This window comes from Topomyia yanbarensis, chromosome 2 (assembly GCF_030247195.1).
Source record: "Topomyia yanbarensis strain Yona2022 chromosome 2, ASM3024719v1, whole genome shotgun sequence".
NCBI classification, from domain to species: Eukaryota; Metazoa; Arthropoda; class Insecta; order Diptera; family Culicidae; genus Topomyia; species Topomyia yanbarensis.
The window spans coordinates 58,438,434-58,456,465 of record NC_080671.1 but is presented as its reverse complement, the minus strand read 5'-3'; the positions used below and the strand labels follow the sequence as shown (position 1 = coordinate 58,456,465).

General features: G+C 36.2%; 2 protein-coding genes across 3 annotated transcripts in view; both read left to right on the top strand.

Annotated features, from left to right (window-relative positions):
• LOC131679493 (uncharacterized) overlaps nt 1-18,032 on the top strand; it is a 116,159-nt gene that overhangs the window by 57,509 nt on the left and 40,618 nt on the right. Inside the window, exons 9-14 of the mRNA XM_058960229.1 lie at nt 1,991-2,163; nt 16,088-16,211; nt 16,284-16,529; nt 16,586-16,768; nt 16,829-17,024; nt 17,083-17,141. Coding sequence (XP_058816212.1) covers nt 1,991-2,163; nt 16,088-16,211; nt 16,284-16,529; nt 16,586-16,768; nt 16,829-17,024; nt 17,083-17,141 — 981 coding nt within the window. The remainder of the gene's footprint in view (nt 1-1,990; nt 2,164-16,087; nt 16,212-16,283; nt 16,530-16,585; nt 16,769-16,828; nt 17,025-17,082; nt 17,142-18,032) is intronic.
• LOC131685828 (phospholipase A1-like) lies at nt 1,145-17,445 on the top strand. Of its 2 annotated transcripts, none has more exons than XM_058969798.1 (7): nt 1,145-1,312; nt 1,991-2,163; nt 16,088-16,211; nt 16,284-16,529; nt 16,586-16,768; nt 16,829-17,024; nt 17,083-17,445. In XM_058969798.1, the coding sequence occupies exons 1-7, from the start codon at nt 1,252-1,254 to the stop codon at nt 17,171-17,173; spliced, it is 1,074 nt and encodes a 357-aa protein (XP_058825781.1). In that variant the 5' UTR covers nt 1,145-1,251; the 3' UTR covers nt 17,174-17,445. The 2 variants fall into 2 exon arrangements, with proteins under 2 accessions (XP_058825781.1, XP_058825780.1); XM_058969797.1 differs by having other exon boundaries at nt 1,979-2,163.

The following is an 18,032-nucleotide window of genomic DNA, read 5'->3' as shown; positions in this document are numbered from 1 at the left end:
GTGCGACACCTACCCAATGAATGTTAATAAGCGAGCCGTTCTGGGCTACTGGCCAGTCATTACATACACTGACAATGCACTAGCAGAATTTTTATAGGGGCATGATTTTACCGGCTCGAGCATCGTTTTCGCAATTAGTCAAACAGCTCACGAGTTCCTGCCGTCACTCAATACGCGTCATATCATTTCCAAACTACTTTTCTATCGAGCATCGCGGATAAGGTAACATTTCCTCCTTGCGTTAGTGGTCGTGAAGATCGCACTAGCTACTAACAGATAATGAATTTATGCAAAGCTAGTTGATATTCAAATCATGTTCACGATAATCGGTACATCGTGTGCCTAACGGTTTTGTCCCATGGTAACCCAATTCCAAATTGAAAAAAAAATTCGTCTTCGTTTTCAAAAGCAACATGATCATTTAAATTTAATAGCTATACAGTGCTACAAGTTAATATAATTCTCTGGAAAAAAATAAACATGATTTTCATATTCCAGCATATTAACAAATATTCAAATTATAAAATGATTTTTTTTACAAAATAAACTGGGTTTCTGTATAAATTATACCACTGTCTTCCTTTCTAAATTAAAATGAACTTCTGCACGCACGTTGCATATCAATAACTAAAACATTCGAAATCCCACTTTACAATAACGGTTAAAATTTGCCATGTGCGTTTGATCTCGCCTTAGCATGGGTCGTTTTCACGCCAATGCTACGAACGAATTCAAAGTCAAACATTACCCGTTCTAAAACACAAAGATCATCCGGTCCTAGAGAAGACTGGCGGGGGTGGCTGACCACGCGTCATACTTGCATGTTGTGGTCGTACATACCCTGCCGGTACATGGCGGCGGAAACTCTCCAATCCCCAAGCGTACTGCTGGTATACCACGGCAAATGCTGTACAATGTGCGAGGTTTCGCTGTGAGTTCAGCCATCGTTCGCTCGAGGCAACCCGGCCAGTGGAGTTCGTGGTAAGCAATGGCTTCGAGGGACGCTCATTACCTATCGGTGCGTTTTCACGACCTGTTGCTTCAAAGTCAAGCGGATAAAAAGATCGTAATTAAATCGCGTTCATCGATTGATAGCTAAGAAGTTGGGCTTGGCAGTGTAAAAAAGGGGTGCAACTGGAGCGTAAGGAAGTGCGAATACAAAGTACGGCGGGTTATAACTAAAAGTGAAGTGCCAGTTTTTCTTTCCACGAGAAGAATAATTAGTTTCAAGTTCAAGTTCCAAGCAGCAAAATGTTGATGATGATGAAAATATTTTTGACTTCTACACTCATATGTGGCAGCTTTGTGATTTGTAAGTGAGAATTTGTGCAACATATTGCTGAGCAATTTATTTATCACGACCGAGCAGTACATCGCATCAAGACATAGGCGCATTTTAGATCTGGGCCGAAGTGGGTGTTCATCGGAGCTCAAAATATCACCGTCATTCTACATATCAACCAACTCACCGACGTTCTGCCTAACTTACGACAACGGTCATTTGCCAAAATAGCCAAATTACGGAATAGAGATGATTGTACTACATACTGTGGCCATCTGAATCTGATGGTGAAACGGATTAAGAGCAGTCATTGGATTGTTATATACCGAACGACGAACCTATGCACAATCGGCAATAAGCTCTTTTGGAGAGTGGTTTATACTACTAAACCCAACAAAAACCCAGCAACCGAAACTTTACAAAAACATCTTTTACTTAACAACTATATTTATTACGAAGATGACCAACTTACATTTACAGCACGCAAAAGCATAATCTTCTGTGCACCTTCATTTTACCTAGACGGTTTCGAAAATAGAGCTAACAAAACTTTCCCGTACCTTTAACTGACTGGTCTAAATTTATACTATCATTTTCGTTTTCGTTTCAAACTGTCCCTAGCATTTCCCTAGCTATCTGTAGCCTTAAAGATTTAAAAGCATGTGATTCGATCCCGTGTACTTTACAAACCTTAAGACAATTTTATAGATGGACAAGCCCAACATCTGATCGCTCAAGCGCTGTATCTCGGCGATCCAGAATCTTTCAACACCACCAAAGAGGACTGCGTATGGAAGCGAGAGGGCATGGAGAACCATTGTCCGGATCCGGCGATAAGAACGATCCTATATACATCCGGAATTGTGAAGGACAAATTTGTGGTGAGTGGCTTCCATTTCCCGTATTACCAAATACTTATTACCAAAAAGTACTTAAAAAGTAGTTAATCAAACAAAGAGCAGAAAATCGTTTCGAAAACAGTCAAAATTTCATGCTCCATGATTATTCAGTTATTTTTCGCATTGTGAGTTTTAGTTGAGAATTCGTCTTTTATGTTCACTTTATCGTTTGAGGTGCTGGTTGTTTGTTTAGAAGTGCTGGGTGCAGTTGTTGGTTGCTGCTAAATTTTGTTGCAATAGAAGAGTTGTTCTGAATATCACGCTGAAAAGGTTTTTCGTAATGTGCACTGCATTAGCGAAATTTACAGATTTGACACGAGCCAGTTTAATTTTCATAAAACACTTTGTGGTCTATTTGTATTTCTTATTACATCTTATTTGTAACGAACATTATTCCTTCGTATTAAGACATGATCATTGTGATAGAACTTACAATAGTACATGATGACAGGTCGCATACTCATACCTCGCTTGTGCTATTGTACAAGTTCACGAATATCATGAATTAAAAGCCGTTTTGACAGAGGCGGGAATTTTTTTCTAACCCGAAAAAAGAATTGATTGACCCTAAGGTTAAAACCTCCATAATCATATTCGAAATAAAAAAGCAACTATCAATATGAATGTTTTCCTAACAACATAGAAGATATTTTTAGGATTCATATTTTTTACGGCAAAAAATACTTTTTTTTTATAAAATATAATTTTAAATACAATTTCAAATCAAAATGCTTCCTAGAAAAATAATCGAAAATGGAGCAGTTTCTGAATTATTTAAAATTTTGCTTCAACAAAAACATTTTTTGTTGAATTACGATCTTATCGTGTTATTCACATTTCTCCACCAATATGTTACAATAAGTTTTTTGAAAATAAAATTTCCTGTAACTTTCTTTTAGACATCAAGGGGATATTGGGGATGATTTCAAATCTGAGCAATTCCACGAAGATCCATCGAAAATCATCAAAATCATAACCGACCATTCTATATTCCGATTAAACTTTACACATTTTACCGGCATGGAAGACTTAACATTTTCCACAATCAATAAGATTATTTTGACACAAGAGTAATTTTTTGAAGGGGTGTAAAAGTTTATATATGTAGCATTTTCGAAAAAAGTTTGTTGTTAACTAACTGTTATTTTACACAACAAAACTAACTGAAAACGAGTTACAAGAAATTAATACTTCTGCACGCAAAAAATGTGATCTGAAAAAAATGTGTCATTTTTCACAAAAACAAAAATGTATGTTTAAATTGCAATAAAAAACTTTTTTAAATTTTTTTATTTTGTCAACAAAAACCATCATGATTAGAAAGTTTTTCTAACGATTACTTACATATACCTATACATATTTTTAAATTTAATTCTAATTGACATACAAAACTGTAATTTTATTACAGAATATGAATTTAAGTATAATTTCAAATCAAAATGCATTTAACAAAAATCTTCCAAAAAGCGATAATTGTGGAGATATTTGGAATTTCGCTCTAATAAAAACAATTACTTCGTAAAATTATGCCCTTTTTAAAAGTTATTCGCGTTTTCCCATCATAAACAATCAATAATCAAATGTTTATCGTTTTAGAGATGTAAAAAATTTTTTAAATGGATTTGGATCATGAAGAAGTTTTCCCTGAAAAGTTTTTCTAACAGCAATTTTTGACATATTTTTTTATAATTCATACTATTTGCAGTCAAAAATACAATTTTCTTATTGAATATTGTAAATGACATTTCAAATCAAAATGCACAAAACTTTCCTGAAATGCAGTAGTTCTCGAGATATTTTAAATTTTGTTTTGAGAACACCATTATTCTGTTTTATTACGACCTTTTCATAAGTTATTCGCGTTTGAGTTATTCGCGTCCTTGAAATGATAAATATTAGATTTTTGACATTTTATGATGGAGAAACGCGAAAAACTTTTAAAAAGGCCATAATTACACAAATCAATTGTTTTTGTTGGAGCAAACTCCAAATATCTCGACAACTATTGCATTTAGGAAGATTTTTTTTTAAATTTGAAATAATACTTACAATCATATTCTGTAATAAAATTACATTTTTGTATGAAATTTAAAAACATGCATAAAATAATCTTTAGAAAAACTTTTTTTCCGATAAGTTTTCCATCATGCAATCACATTCAAATTGTTTCTTTTCTCTTTAGGTTTTAGTGGAAAAACGCTTTTAATCCACCTAACAGTGTGATGAGACATTTCTTATAACTCTTATCACTCTCTTCGGATATTGTATCGTTTGAGAACATTTAGATCTTGATGCATCGCGATGTTTTTGATAACACATACTACATGGGATAGTGGCAGGACTCAGAGAATCGCTCAAATCAGCATAGGACAACATCAGTGCTAGAAATCTCAAACCAAATCAATGGGAAAGCGAAAAATGGCCCATAAAATAGACATACCAACGAATTATTGTTAATGCTCTGTTAATAAAATATCTAAATTGTGGTAGGAAAACTGAATTTTCCTAAAGGGGTTATATATTGTACTGAGCCAAAAAATTCGAATTTTTTTTTGAATCGATTTGAAGTTTATACTTTACTCAAATTTCCAACGCGACTGAGAACTAAGAAATCAACGCTTTTTCTTAAAAACTACTAGCAGTGACACCATTCAAAGAAAATCAACAGTGAATATTTCCAGTGTTTTATATTCTAGATTGCATGATTCAGTGATCGAAACCCAAAACTTCATAAAGTATTTGAAATTATTAAATTAAAATTTGTTTTTGCTATTGAAATTGACAAAATTATAGTATCGCCCCTTTGGCGATTGTTTACATTTTCGGTCCCACCTATCAGCATTGAAGTATCGCCCTTACGTTTTTTACAATAACTACAGTTTTACACCACCGATTTCGTCCGGGTTTTTCAATAGCGATCATTGTTACCATTTACAGCTGGTATCAGCTTGATAATCCTAAAAAATACGAAAAAACAGTTTCGCCTCTAAACTGCTAGCAAAAAAAGTATCGCCCTGATTGTTTGCATGGAGCGTGGAGGGCGAAACTTTAAATAAACAAACAAAAATACAGTTTCGCCCGTTGTATTTTTTGCTGTAGTTTAAGAAAGCAAAATCGTAGAATCCAAATTTTTAGGTTAATTTGTTGCGCTTCAAAGCCCTCATTCGCATGTATGAAAAAAAACCTTATGTTTATATTTGTAAGTATCGCCCTTTTCACAAAAAAGCGTTGAAATGGAATCGCAGATCCTGATGTCACGCTATCTCTGAAGTGCATGCGTGCATAGTTCCAAATTTTACTTCGACTTCGACTTTTTCTAAAGGTGACTTCCCAGTAGTATCCTTGATTTGAATTATTATCGCTAATCCTAATGCCAAAGAACAAATAAAAACCTCTCGAAAACGAACCATTTGGGAAAATCATCATCATTACTGGAATTTTCATTTTCACGAAACTTTTCGATAACCTTTCGTCACTTGCGTTAATGCACTGGGTGCACAGTGCTCTGAAAACCTAGCGAAATCGTCTTAGGGCACCAGCGGGTCTAATTCAGAGCTATCTGCGCGGCGAGTTAAATCTGTAAAGAATACTACAAATTAATTTCTCTTCCATCATTTTCAGTTCAGCAATTCGAGAGATCGTGCTCACCGCAAGCCATGAAAAATAGACTACGTTGTGAAGCGATGGTCACTATTTATTAAAAAATCACGGTTAAATAAAAAATTAAACTATTAAAAAATTTCAAATAGTTTTTAATTTTCACAAACTTATTAGGAAAAATTGTTTAATAAGCTTACGTAATATTGTGTAGGAAAAAAGCTGAAAGTTTCAGTATTTTCTCCATCTGCAACATATAAACCCTTAAGTATACCAATTAATTGGTATACGAATTGGAATAAGTTCGCCAAATTTTGGAAGAAGTCTATAAAATAACCCCTTGAAAGCTACCTAAAAATTGTTGTAGTTCGATGCAATAAAAAATCCCCAAAAATGAAATGTACCTATTAATGTGAAATAATACATACAATAAAGAATAATACATACAATAAAGACCCATTTTTATCTATCTCATGGTGTATTTTAGGCTGACAAAATGGGGACATTGACTAAATCGGGCAATTTTTTTCTTTATAATAAACTGAAGCTGTTAAAATATTCTTCTCGTCCCTTGATGTAGTCTGATAACTATTTCTGATTATGATGAACTTTTTATTTTTACATATTTCCATCTTCATGATAAGGAAAACATGCGCAAGAAAGGATTTACTCCAATTCAGTCTTGTTCGTCTGCTAGAGCCCATCAAACATATGTTCATATTTGGCTGATAAAATCGGGGTTTCAATGTATTATAATAGATATTCAGCATTCGAAGAAGTTTCTTGTGAACGAGTGTAGAACGACTTTGTTTCTACTTGCTTGCCAGAAATTCGGTTTGGTGAAAATCGATCATACTGCCCAAACGGCATAATTCCGAAACCGTAATTTTTGAAGTTTTAAAATTATGCAGAATTAATTTTTCAGAAAATATTAACAGAGTTCGTGTTGTCTTTAGCGAATTTGTTGAGACTTTATTATAATCATGAATATTAACCTGAGAAAATTCACCATAAATACTTCTTGGACGATATACCGTCAAAATTATTTTATCAAATGATGCGCTGTTTAACGTTTGTAAAACTCATTGAAGATACTAAACCCCCAAAATTGGCGGTTTCAAAATGATGCTATCTTAAGCTTAAATTACTGTTTTTGAACATTTGACCTATACATATAATTGGTCATACAACAAAAATCAAATACTCATCAAAATCGATCAGAACCTGCTAGAGTCGAATGGAAATCGTCATTTTTCATAAATTTCTCTCTACATTCGGAAAGTGTTAGTGTTAATCATATTACGTTTTCGTCTCAACTCGACGCATTCCAAAAAAACCTGTTTTAGGTGGGTGCAATTGTGCTTTTCTCATTTATCCAGACTACGATTCCATGGCTGATTATGTTCAATACAATGGTGGAAATGAATATTACTTGTTCAGTACGATTTGCACATACATACAACGGATCGACAGCCACGATCTTCAGATACTATGTGATACTGAAACATCGCTTGAAACCAGCGGCGGATCATGGAGAAAGATCCGGAAGGTCCAGGCCCTGCCGAACATTTTCAACTTGTTAAGAAATTTTAAACTAGTTTTAATTTTAAAGTAGCAACCCCTCACTGCATACTCCCTCCGGGCCGGTATGATTGACGATTTTTAGAGTGATTGCATAACCTTTCTATATTAGAAAGGCAAAAATGTACCAAAGTCCAAAAAAGTCAATTTTTGTCAAACATCTCAATGTTTCATGCATTTTAAAGTCATTTGGCATCAAAAATACAAATTTGATTTTGAAATTTTTCATTTCATTTGTGTAAATCGATCCAGCCATCTCTGATTAACAAAGGTTACATTTTTTTCCACATATACACATACACACACATACATACACACACAGATATTTTCCGATCTCGACGAACTCAGTCAATTGGCAAATGACACTCGGACCTCCGGGTCGGGATTAGATTGACGAATTTTAGAGTGAATGAGAAAAGCAAAAACATTTTTAGCAAATGTTGAAAATTATGCATTTTTTTTGGTGAGCAGTTCTATGTTTCATAGACATTAAATCAATTTGAACTTCGCTTCCTATTAACTAAAGACCCTTATTACAGTACATTTCTACAAAAACAAGCTCAATTTGAAAATAAATCTGAGGATTATGATTGATTACAGATCTCTGGAATTTTCTATTGGAATGTTTTCAGGCAGGAATTTGATATTGATGCTATTAGACAACTGTGAAATCAAGACCAATAGTTACATATCAGGAGGACCCCATTCCGACAATTTATCAAAAGTCCTCATGATGTTTACAACAACAGGTTATCAATCTACGGATCAGATAATTGTTATTGTAATATTGAATTAAATCAGTCTGCATCAATAAATTTTCAACTTCAATCCAATATTTTTTTGGGTCTGGTGGGGGGGGGGGTTGTATGGTGTTAAACCCCAAAACTTTCTCTGGGCTACGCCGTTGCTTGGAGTTATTTATTTCGCTTTTCATTTTCCGATATGTTTCAGATCGATCCGATGGTTATAAGTTAGAAAAAATGCAGTCAGAAGGTTCGCACAAATGAACATTTTTGTACTGATAAGTTATCAAGTTCCTTCCAGACAATTTGGAAGTGTTCGGTGATTATTTCTAGCGGTTGTAGATAGAAAAATGAAATACAAAATTCGATTTATCGAAATAATGTTTGGCTTATTTCAATGGATTATTACTATATTGAACAATAAATAGGCGACAAAGAGTAATCCACAAACAACAAGCCATAACTTTTAAAGTATTCAAAATAGATATTTGAAGTCTTCAGTAAAGTTATTCGCAAAAGTAAGAGCTACAAATTTGCTGAAGACATCATTTCGATATAATCACTTCCAAGAAAATTTGTGAAAATATCTCACTCATAGGGGAATTAATCAGCAAAAGCACAATTCCAAAAGAAAGGTCATATTGCCTCCATTAAATTCTCCGAAGATACTATTGACCTAAAATAAGCCGTTTTGGCGTTAATAATAGATTATATGTTTTTGGTCATATTTCTGGCAATGGGAAATGATAAAAATCTTTCGTCCGCATTTAAAATTAAATATCTCTTTTGATAATAGTCCGATTTCTACAATCTATAGCTTGTTCGAAAGGTATTCGTTAAACCTGTCTAAAAACATATAAATTGTTAATCTATACTATCAATTTCGGCAGATAATTCAAAAAAACTGCAAAAAACGCCATTTTTACGCATTCAAACATTCATATCTTGGAAACTAAACATCAGAATCAAAAACATAGTAATAGCGTTCATACTGTTTTTTAGTTCTTTCATTTAAAATTGGTTTGGATAAGATCGGTTCAGCCATTACTAAGAAACACGAATGAGAATTTGTCCGTTACATACACACACACACACAGACACACACACACACACACACAGACATTGTCCCAAATCGTCGAGCTGAGTCGATTGGTATATAAGACTCGGCCCTCCGGGCCTCGGAAAAAATCTTGAAAGTTTGAGCGAATTCTATACATTTCTTTTATAAGAAATGTAAAAATAAAGAAATTTTTAAAAATCATAAGATTGGGTTTTTACATAAATTTTTAACATAAATTTTTAACATAAATTTTTGTTTTTGTGAAAAATGCCACAACATTTTGTGAAGTGTACGTTTTTTTGTGCAGAACTATTCATTCCCTGTAACTCGTTCACAAATAGTTTTGCTGTTTAAAATACAGTAATGGAACAACATATTTTTGAAGGTGATGCATACAGAAACGTCTAAGCCCTTTTGGAAAATATTTCAATTTCCAGAGAAAACCATGTAGATTCTTAAACCAAACACAAATGTAAAGTTTCGTTCGAATCGACGATGCTCATATTTTGCGGTCGACCGGTTTCTCATGTCTTACACCTTTTATTTGAGAAAGAAGTTCAGCTCATTCAGCTTACAGCTTATTTTTACAAGATATAAAAAAGGGACACACATTCACGTTTTTAACACATGCATGCCCTTGTTGTTTGTAGACAACAACGTTTTCAAACAGCTATAACTTTTGATTGAGGCAAGATTTTCTCACAAAAACAAGTGAGATTAATAAATGTGACTATTGCCTTTCATTTGAGCATTAACAGTTACAAGGATCAGCTCTAGAACTGAAATTATTGCAATTTTTCTAGTTGGATTCCGATGAAGCAGTGCTGCCAGAGACAGTTTACGTTGACTACGAAAAATTAATTTTTCATATATCTTCGTTATGTTACAATATTATTGAAAACTGATAAAACTCATCAATTTACACTGACTTTGGCTACGTTTTCCATACAATTGGACTATTGTAAATATTCTAGAAGAATTGTATTGAGCATCGGAAGGTAAATTTTGAGCAGCTTCTTGCACAGCAAAGGAAGCACCTAAAGGGCGAACACGAAATTATTGCGACACCGAGAATGTCATGCCAATTTTCTTATAATGTTTAAAATCAAACCAAAATTTTAGGGTGGTTTTATACATATATTTACTTCAAAAATCAAAAGAAAAGTTAATCGATGGAGCCTTGAGTGTAAAATCGAACGCAATTTCGCTTGATGCCCTCCATCAAAGTATTTACAGTGTCATCCGGTATCAGTTTCTCAGTTTTTTTTTCCATTTTCTTAACATGTCCTTCTCGTCTTTGACTGTCTTCTTGCTCTTCCGAAGTTCCCGCTTCATCATTGCCCAGTACTGCTCCACCGGGCGCAGCTCCGGACAGTTTGGCGGATTCATGTCCTTTGGAACAAAATGGACAGAATTGGCCTCATACCACTCCAGGACACTTTTAGAATAGTGGCATGATGCCAAATTTGGCCAAAATAGCGGAGCTTCGCCGTGCTGCTACAAGAACGGCAAAAGGCGCTTCTCGAGGCACACAGATTTGTAGATCTCGCCATTTACTGTGCCCTTTGTCACGAAAGGCTCACTCCTCAGTCCGCAAGAGCAGATGGCCTGCCAAATGAGATATTTGGAGGCGAACTTCGACATTTTCTTCTTCTTAAATTTGTCGTCCACATAGAACTTGCTCATGCCGGTGAAAAACTCCAACCCCGGAATTTGCTTAAAATCGGCTTTTATATACGTTTCGTCGTCCATCACACAGCAGCCATATTTTGTCAGCATCTTCTCGTAGAGCTTCCATGCCCGAGTTTTAGCCGTCGATTGTTGCCGCTCATCGCGGTTTGGGAAGTTCTGTACCTTGTATGTATGTAGTCCAGCTCTCTTCTTTGCATTTTGGACGTAGCTCTGTGACATGCCGATCTTTTTAGCCAAATCACGGCTTGAGACGTTGGGATTTGCTTTAATCATCCACTTCACCTTTCCCTCCGTCTTTTTGTTCTCCGGTCCCGGTTTTCTTCCAGCTCCTTTGCCGTGGTCCAAGGTCAACCGCTTCAACACTCTGGAGACGGTTGAATGGTGAATGTTCAACATTTTTCCCAACTACCGGTGCGACAGGTCAAGAAATTCTAGGTGTTTGGAAAGAATTTGTTCTCTCGACTCGCGTTGGTTCACCTCCATTTTCGTTGAATCGAAAAACACGACTTCGAGTTTGACAGCATGTAAACAATACACATCAATGAGAAAGTGTACAAAATTTGGTTGATTTTTACCCAATGGTAAAAAAGTTATGCCCTGTTGAATGTGTCACAATAATTTCGTGTTCGCCCTTCATCTTTATGAAAAAGGGCTTTTCGTGTTTCTTGACCCCACTGTTTTCAAAGAAAAATCATTTTGAAGCCCTATCGGCACTAGAAGAAAGTTGGGCATGAAAGGGCTAACACCCAACCCCATCGCCGGTCAAAAATAAGTTTCTTTAATTGGTACATCAAAACGTTGATTTATACCTACACCCAAAATCCGACAGCCATGTTTCCATTAATTTTGAGCAAGATTCTATTGTCTTTTCGGCAACAGACCACACAATTGGGCATTGTGGGATTAAATCCATATTACCGCAAAATTAATAAACAGTGGAATGACGAATTTCAGTAGCTGTGCATGTATGTGCATAACACAACCAAATACTTTTTCAATGCCAACCTCGGCTTTGTTCGTATGTAGAACATATTGGCCAATTTCTATGATAAATATTAGTATCGAGGCAACCAACCACAATTCTAGCGGATTTCTGCCGGAATTCAAACTGGAATCTGCTCCAATAAAGACAGAAACCAGCCGGAATCATGAAATTTTTTACCGGGTAGGTTGAACAGTAAAACAAAATTTTAATTTCAATACGATGCTTTATACCAGTTCCGATTTAGGCCCAGACCCAAACCAGCTCCGGGATCCGAACCAGTTTTCGAATCCGAACCAGTTCCTCAATCCGGCCTAGTTCCCGGATCCGCCCAGTTCCCGACCCGGACCAGTTTCCGGAAGCCGCTATGTTCCCGAATTTGGATCTCCCAGATCCGGCCCAATTACAAGATTTGGACCAGTCCCCGGATCTAGTCCCCGGATCTAGCCCATCCCTTTTTTCTTTTACCATGTCTAGACCTGAACCAGGCCCAGACTTGGCGCTTATAGCCAGACAAGTGTCTGGATCCGAACCCAGGGTTCGGATACGTGGATCCAAACCGTAGGTCTTGCTTCCCGTGCGCCACTTTGCTGACGTCCGGGATAGAAAAGAAATTTCAATTTTTTTGGGGAGTGGGCGTAGCGTATTGGTAAATCGATTGCCTTGTACGCAGCGCACCTGGGTTCGAGTCCCGACCCCGCACATAGGGTTAGAAATTTTTCCTAAGAGATTTTACTAACCCAAAGAGGCGAATGACCTTAAGGTTAAAACCTCTATAATTGAAATAAAAAAAAATTTCAATTTAACACCAACCGAAATACCCCACCACCCGACCAGGAGAAACTAACTCGCCAATAACCCGAGCATACTATTTTTTGGTATCATACCAAAACCTGGTATTAATTGATTATTAATACCTCATTGAAGTAAGGTATTGAAGAAACACTTTTCAATACCTGCTTAATACCTGAATGAGGTATTTTACTTTATTCTAGTATTATTTATGTATTCCAGTGATTTTTACAAATACCAAATAATACCTTATTGAATACTTCCATACAGTGAATTTTGTTATTGGAAGGTTGAAAAGGTGTTGTTATTATTCAGGTATTATAATAACTCGTTTCATTATCAACTAATTATTCGTAGTACATGTCTCAGTTATTAATTCAGGTATTTTACCTCTTATGCAAGGCTCCTCAATACCTTATTGTGGTGTTCAAGTATTGGGTACAGTATACCTGAATTTGGTATTCTGAAGTTATTTTCTTCTGCTCGGGCACTATACCAAGTCGGTTTTTTCTGACTTTGCTTTGAAGCTAGCCAAGTGTGAGCCGATCTTCATATATGAAATGTGTCACGTAGAGAAAATCGAAACCAGTCTTTATCCACATTGTATTCGCTTTGCTTGATGCGCAATACAATGACAATCGGAATGCTACAAACTTCTAGAAAACCCGACGCGTAATATTTATTATACAAAAATTGATGAAACATTAGTGCGACGCAGAGAGGATATTAATGACTTGGTATTGCCGTTCAGGATTTTTTTTATTGGGACCGTTTTAGTATTTATCATCTTACTACATCTACTATTATTATTACCGTGAAGGTACTCCATTATGCCTAACGTCCATTATGCCTAATGTATTTATGCTAAATGGCCTTTGAAGTTTTGAGAAGAAAAATCAAATTAAAGGGAACTTACAGGCATGTAATGACAACAGATTGTTATGAAATCTCCTAGCGGACCCATTTCGTGAGCATAAAAAGCGCATAAAATACTGCTCTAGGCCTCTAGCGATCAACACCTTAGAAAAATATACCAGTCACCGCTATAATAAATGTAAAAGAGTATCTTGTGCACGCTATTGAAAACATCTCAGTTACAGAACAACTAGGAACTATTGCACGAATAGTCGGTAATTATGTACATACCTACCATTGATCTTGAGCCTCCAAGACTGGTGGCTAAAACTTACTCCGAAGGCTAACAGGTTTACGCTTGGTTTCTATTCACCGATCGTTGTGATTGCGTATGAACTGCAACTTAACCTACTGGTACATTGGACCACAAGACCAGCCCCTTCAATGTCAACAACGGGATTCCGATGCTGACGCTGTCGCTAAGGTCAAAATGCATTTTTACCAAGTCAAGCGAAGGTTTGATTTCTATCACCACGTAAGTCTCAATCCACAGACAGTCAAGCAGTTCGATGTTCCGTACTTGCTGATAATTACAGCTAGTTACCTCGGCAGGCATACCGCTCTTTTGGGTGGCGCAACATCGCCATCCAAACAGCGGTGCCATTTATACAGATTTATCAGTACTATACAGTTATAGGCGAATACCAAGAGGGTGACGTGACGTCATATTTTCGTATCCAACATAAGAACTTTGTTTATAACAAAATGAACAAAATTAAATACGAACGGGGAGCACTTTAGTTTACATGAAATCAGTGAAAGTGTTCATTGTTTTCTTTTGTTTACTGCTACTATTGTTTGTTGATGACATTTCAAGCGATTTTGACGTTGTTAAACTGACCCCCATCGATCGGTGGAAATACGATGCTGCCTATTGTCAAACTCTGTATGTAGAGATAGAGATGCCAATTGCCTGGCGAATACCGATTTGTTGGAGATTACAATAATACCATACACTGAGGATAACTGCGAGAAATTGTCTAAACGCGTATTTGAGATAGTGAAGTGCACATATATTTATTCGAACTGCAAGTATTTATGTGTAATGCAGTACAATTGTAACTTTTAAAGTTCATTGCACTATATTCTTACGTAGAGGAATCAAAGCAGAATATTTTTTCTAAAAGTTTCTAAGTAATAACAAAATACAGATTGTAGGAAAATATTAATGTAACAAAACATATTTATGGAGTCCCCTTTTTAAAGGAATCATATCCCTAATGAATGATTGTCAAGCGAACCAGAACAGATTATATTATCATTAATTATATTCTGAAACAGTCGCGCCACAGAGAACTGACGTTCTTCTCGGGTGTTGAAATGTGTAAAAACTTATGGTCTATTGCAATGTAGTTTCGTATTCACTGCTATCTGCGCTAGCGACAATGATCAAAAAGACTATCTGTTTAGATAAACTACAGATTTCTCACTAAATACGCAAGTATTTGTAGTGGATTTGACCGGGCTATTGCATGAAAATGTAAGATTTTGTTTTTTGTTTGAATATGCAAATTATAGTAAAGTCGCTATGTTGTATGCAGACAATGCTTTAAATTCTTTTTCTTCATCGAAAACACAAACAGTTTATTTTATAATGGATTCTTAAACAAATCGTGTGGCACCTCTGCATTCGAAGTACACGTTTGGTCTCGGTATGCCAGATTAATTATGGTATGAAAGGCATCTGCCCTGGAGCCACCCAAGAAGGCCAATTTGAACGATCGAAGTGTGCAATGAAATAATATTTGATATTAATTGGAAGAACGTTGTCATTAATGAAGGCAGCAGTTAAGTTCTATTAAGTGGTTTTCATGTCATGATTAATTAGCTCAAACGACACGTTTCTCATGACATTTTAGGACTACCCAAGCACCAATTGATGTTTTATAGTACGCTGCAAGGGCAATCTTAATTTTATGAGAGACTTCAAAACTACTATAAAACAACCATTGTTATTATAGTAGTGTCGCTAAATACAAAGAGCATTCGTGTTTCACCAAAGTTGCTTCTTATGTTGCTCTCATTACCTTTGCTGAAGACAATTCAAAAAATAAAAGGTTTTTTGAAACGCTCCTGACTTGCTAGTGGCAAACGGCAAAGGCCATTTTTCATCATTTCCCTTCTGATTTTCAAAAAAACAGGTACGGTCACAGTAAATAATACAAAAAAATTCTAATGCTCATAAAAACCGATCTTGACGTACTAGCGACCAACGGAAAACCTTGTTCATAATTTTTCCTCTACTTTTTCGACAAATAAGGTGCAGTCACAGCACACCCAAGTTTATTTTGTTTTTGTTAAACAAGGTAATAGTTCCGCCCCTATATGTTTGCCCATTTCGTTTCGTATTCATCTAATTCACATGATTCAGTTTGAGGAATTTGCTCCACAAACCGTGAACATTGCCATTGACACCACGTTGTGTTGAACTTTTGCGGTATATTGCCAATCGTGCTGCCATATCATAGTTAATCGGACCACATTAATGTTATACATACGCATGAGCTTATTTTAATTCAATCTATTTGTTACACTTTTTTCCAGTTCGACATGTATCATCCGGACTGGCTGAACGATTCCGAATGGGAGCCGGCAAAGGAGAACATAATTCTAGTTCATGGTTATGCCGGCGGTGAAGACTCGCTGCCGATTGCGGTGCTACGAGATGGTAGTTCAATACGCTAATCGCTTTCCAGCTAATGTTAGTATCGATTTCGATGTGATACGTTTTTCGTTCCAGCCTACGTTAACCACGGAGGATACAACGTGTTTCTGGTTGATTGGGGTTCTCTCGGGCAACCGCCCTGCTACGTTGCGGCTGTCTACAATATCCGTCCGGTTGCGGTGTGCTTGGCGCAGACATTTATGAAACTGAGAGCTCTGGGACTTCCGACGGAGAAAACTACATGTGTAGGTCATTCACTTGGGGCACACATTTGTGGGCTGATGGCGAACTTTTTGAACTTCAGAATGGAACGAATCATCGGTATGGTGTACTACTAGTGACTAATTCCACATCAGTAACTTGAAAATCCGTTTTAGCTTTGGATCCAGCAAGGCCTCTTATTAAACCCGGGCACATTAATCGTCTAGACAGTGGAGATGCCAAGTCGGTTCAAGTCATGCACACTAATGCTGGCCACTACGGTGAAGGAGGACGAGTAGGGCATATTGATTTTTGTGTCAATGGTGGACGTCGACAGCCATTTTGTGGCAATAGTACTAGTATGTAACAAACATCTGAATTTAATTAGAAGATAATAAAAATATTCATTTTATTTGCAGACGTCAACTTGTGCAGCCACGTTTGGGCTGTCTGCTATATGGCACAATCCCTATATGAAGGTACCGAACCTATGGCGGAACCGTGTAACCGCAGATGCCCGACAAACGTACTCATGCCGCCGGGCAGACAGAGAAGGGGACGCTTTGGCTATGCAATAGGCTATGCAATTGCAATGGGACAAAAGACTCCGATGAAGTATGTTAACGCGTGGTTTAACAATTAAATACATCGATGCGATATTTTTTTATTATAGCGCTTCCGGTTCGTACTGCATTAAAGATGCTACCCCGCCATTCTGTCCTACTCATCCTGGTGGGCCGGGTGATAAACGATGCTGCATTTAATTAAATCGGAACTATCTTTGAATAATATGTAACCAATTCTGCTCGTTGATACTGTGTTTTCTTGTTACATATATGTGAATGTTTAACAAGACAACACAGCATTAACGGTCCAGTGTTAGAATAAAATGTAACTGCTAAGTAGTTATTCATATACAGTTATAAAACGTACTTTAAATGGTTAATTTTATATCATTGATCCGTGCTTTGTTGAATTTATAAGTGCGATTTATGTTTGAATGTTCTATTATTGATTAATTAAATGGACTTCTACACCGAACGAATACTACAAGAAATAATTATTAATCAGAAAGAACAGTAATTCATTATAAATAAGCAAAGTGACCCAATTTACAGTTTTATCAGTTACTGTGATGAATAGAATGATGAAATTGGGCATAATTAAGCATAGGTTAGGGATTAACTACACAGAAACATTAACTAACCTTCATTGTCGATAAACGCGGCTTAGAGGTGTATTATGTTAACCTATTACTATAATAAAAATCGAAGTATTTTTCGTAGAGTTTGCGAAATCATTGTGTAAATCAATTAGCTCATTCCTAATATTTTTACATTACATTACAAGGAGTTAGGATGTGTACTTCATGAGGATTTTGCAAACGTGCAGAAAAACTGCATTTTAGCGGTTGAGATGAGCACTATTTCCGTACACCCCATTTGATTATATTATTCTGGTTGCAGTTGAAATTGGAAAATCCAACCAGCGACAATCGTATTTTCTCTGGATCTAAATGATGCGCTATACAGCGCACTACTTCCGACATTATGAACTAGCACTAAACAAGGGAACAAACGATCGTCGCTGGTAGGATTTTCCAGTTTTCAACTGCAATCAGAA

What these genes read in the sequence shown, in the direction of transcription:
- LOC131685828 (XM_058969797.1), top strand. Translation starts at nt 1,252, where the DNA reads ATGTTGATGATGATGAAAATATTTTTGACTTCTACACTCATATGTGGC. An exon ending in GATTGCGGTGCTACGAGATG is followed by an intron (nt 16,212 to 16,283) that starts GTAGTTCAATAC and finishes TTTTCGTTCCAG; the next exon opens with CCTACGTTAACCACGGAGGA. An exon ending in CAGAATGGAACGAATCATCG is followed by an intron (nt 16,530 to 16,585) that starts GTATGGTGTACT and finishes AATCCGTTTTAG; the next exon opens with CTTTGGATCCAGCAAGGCCT.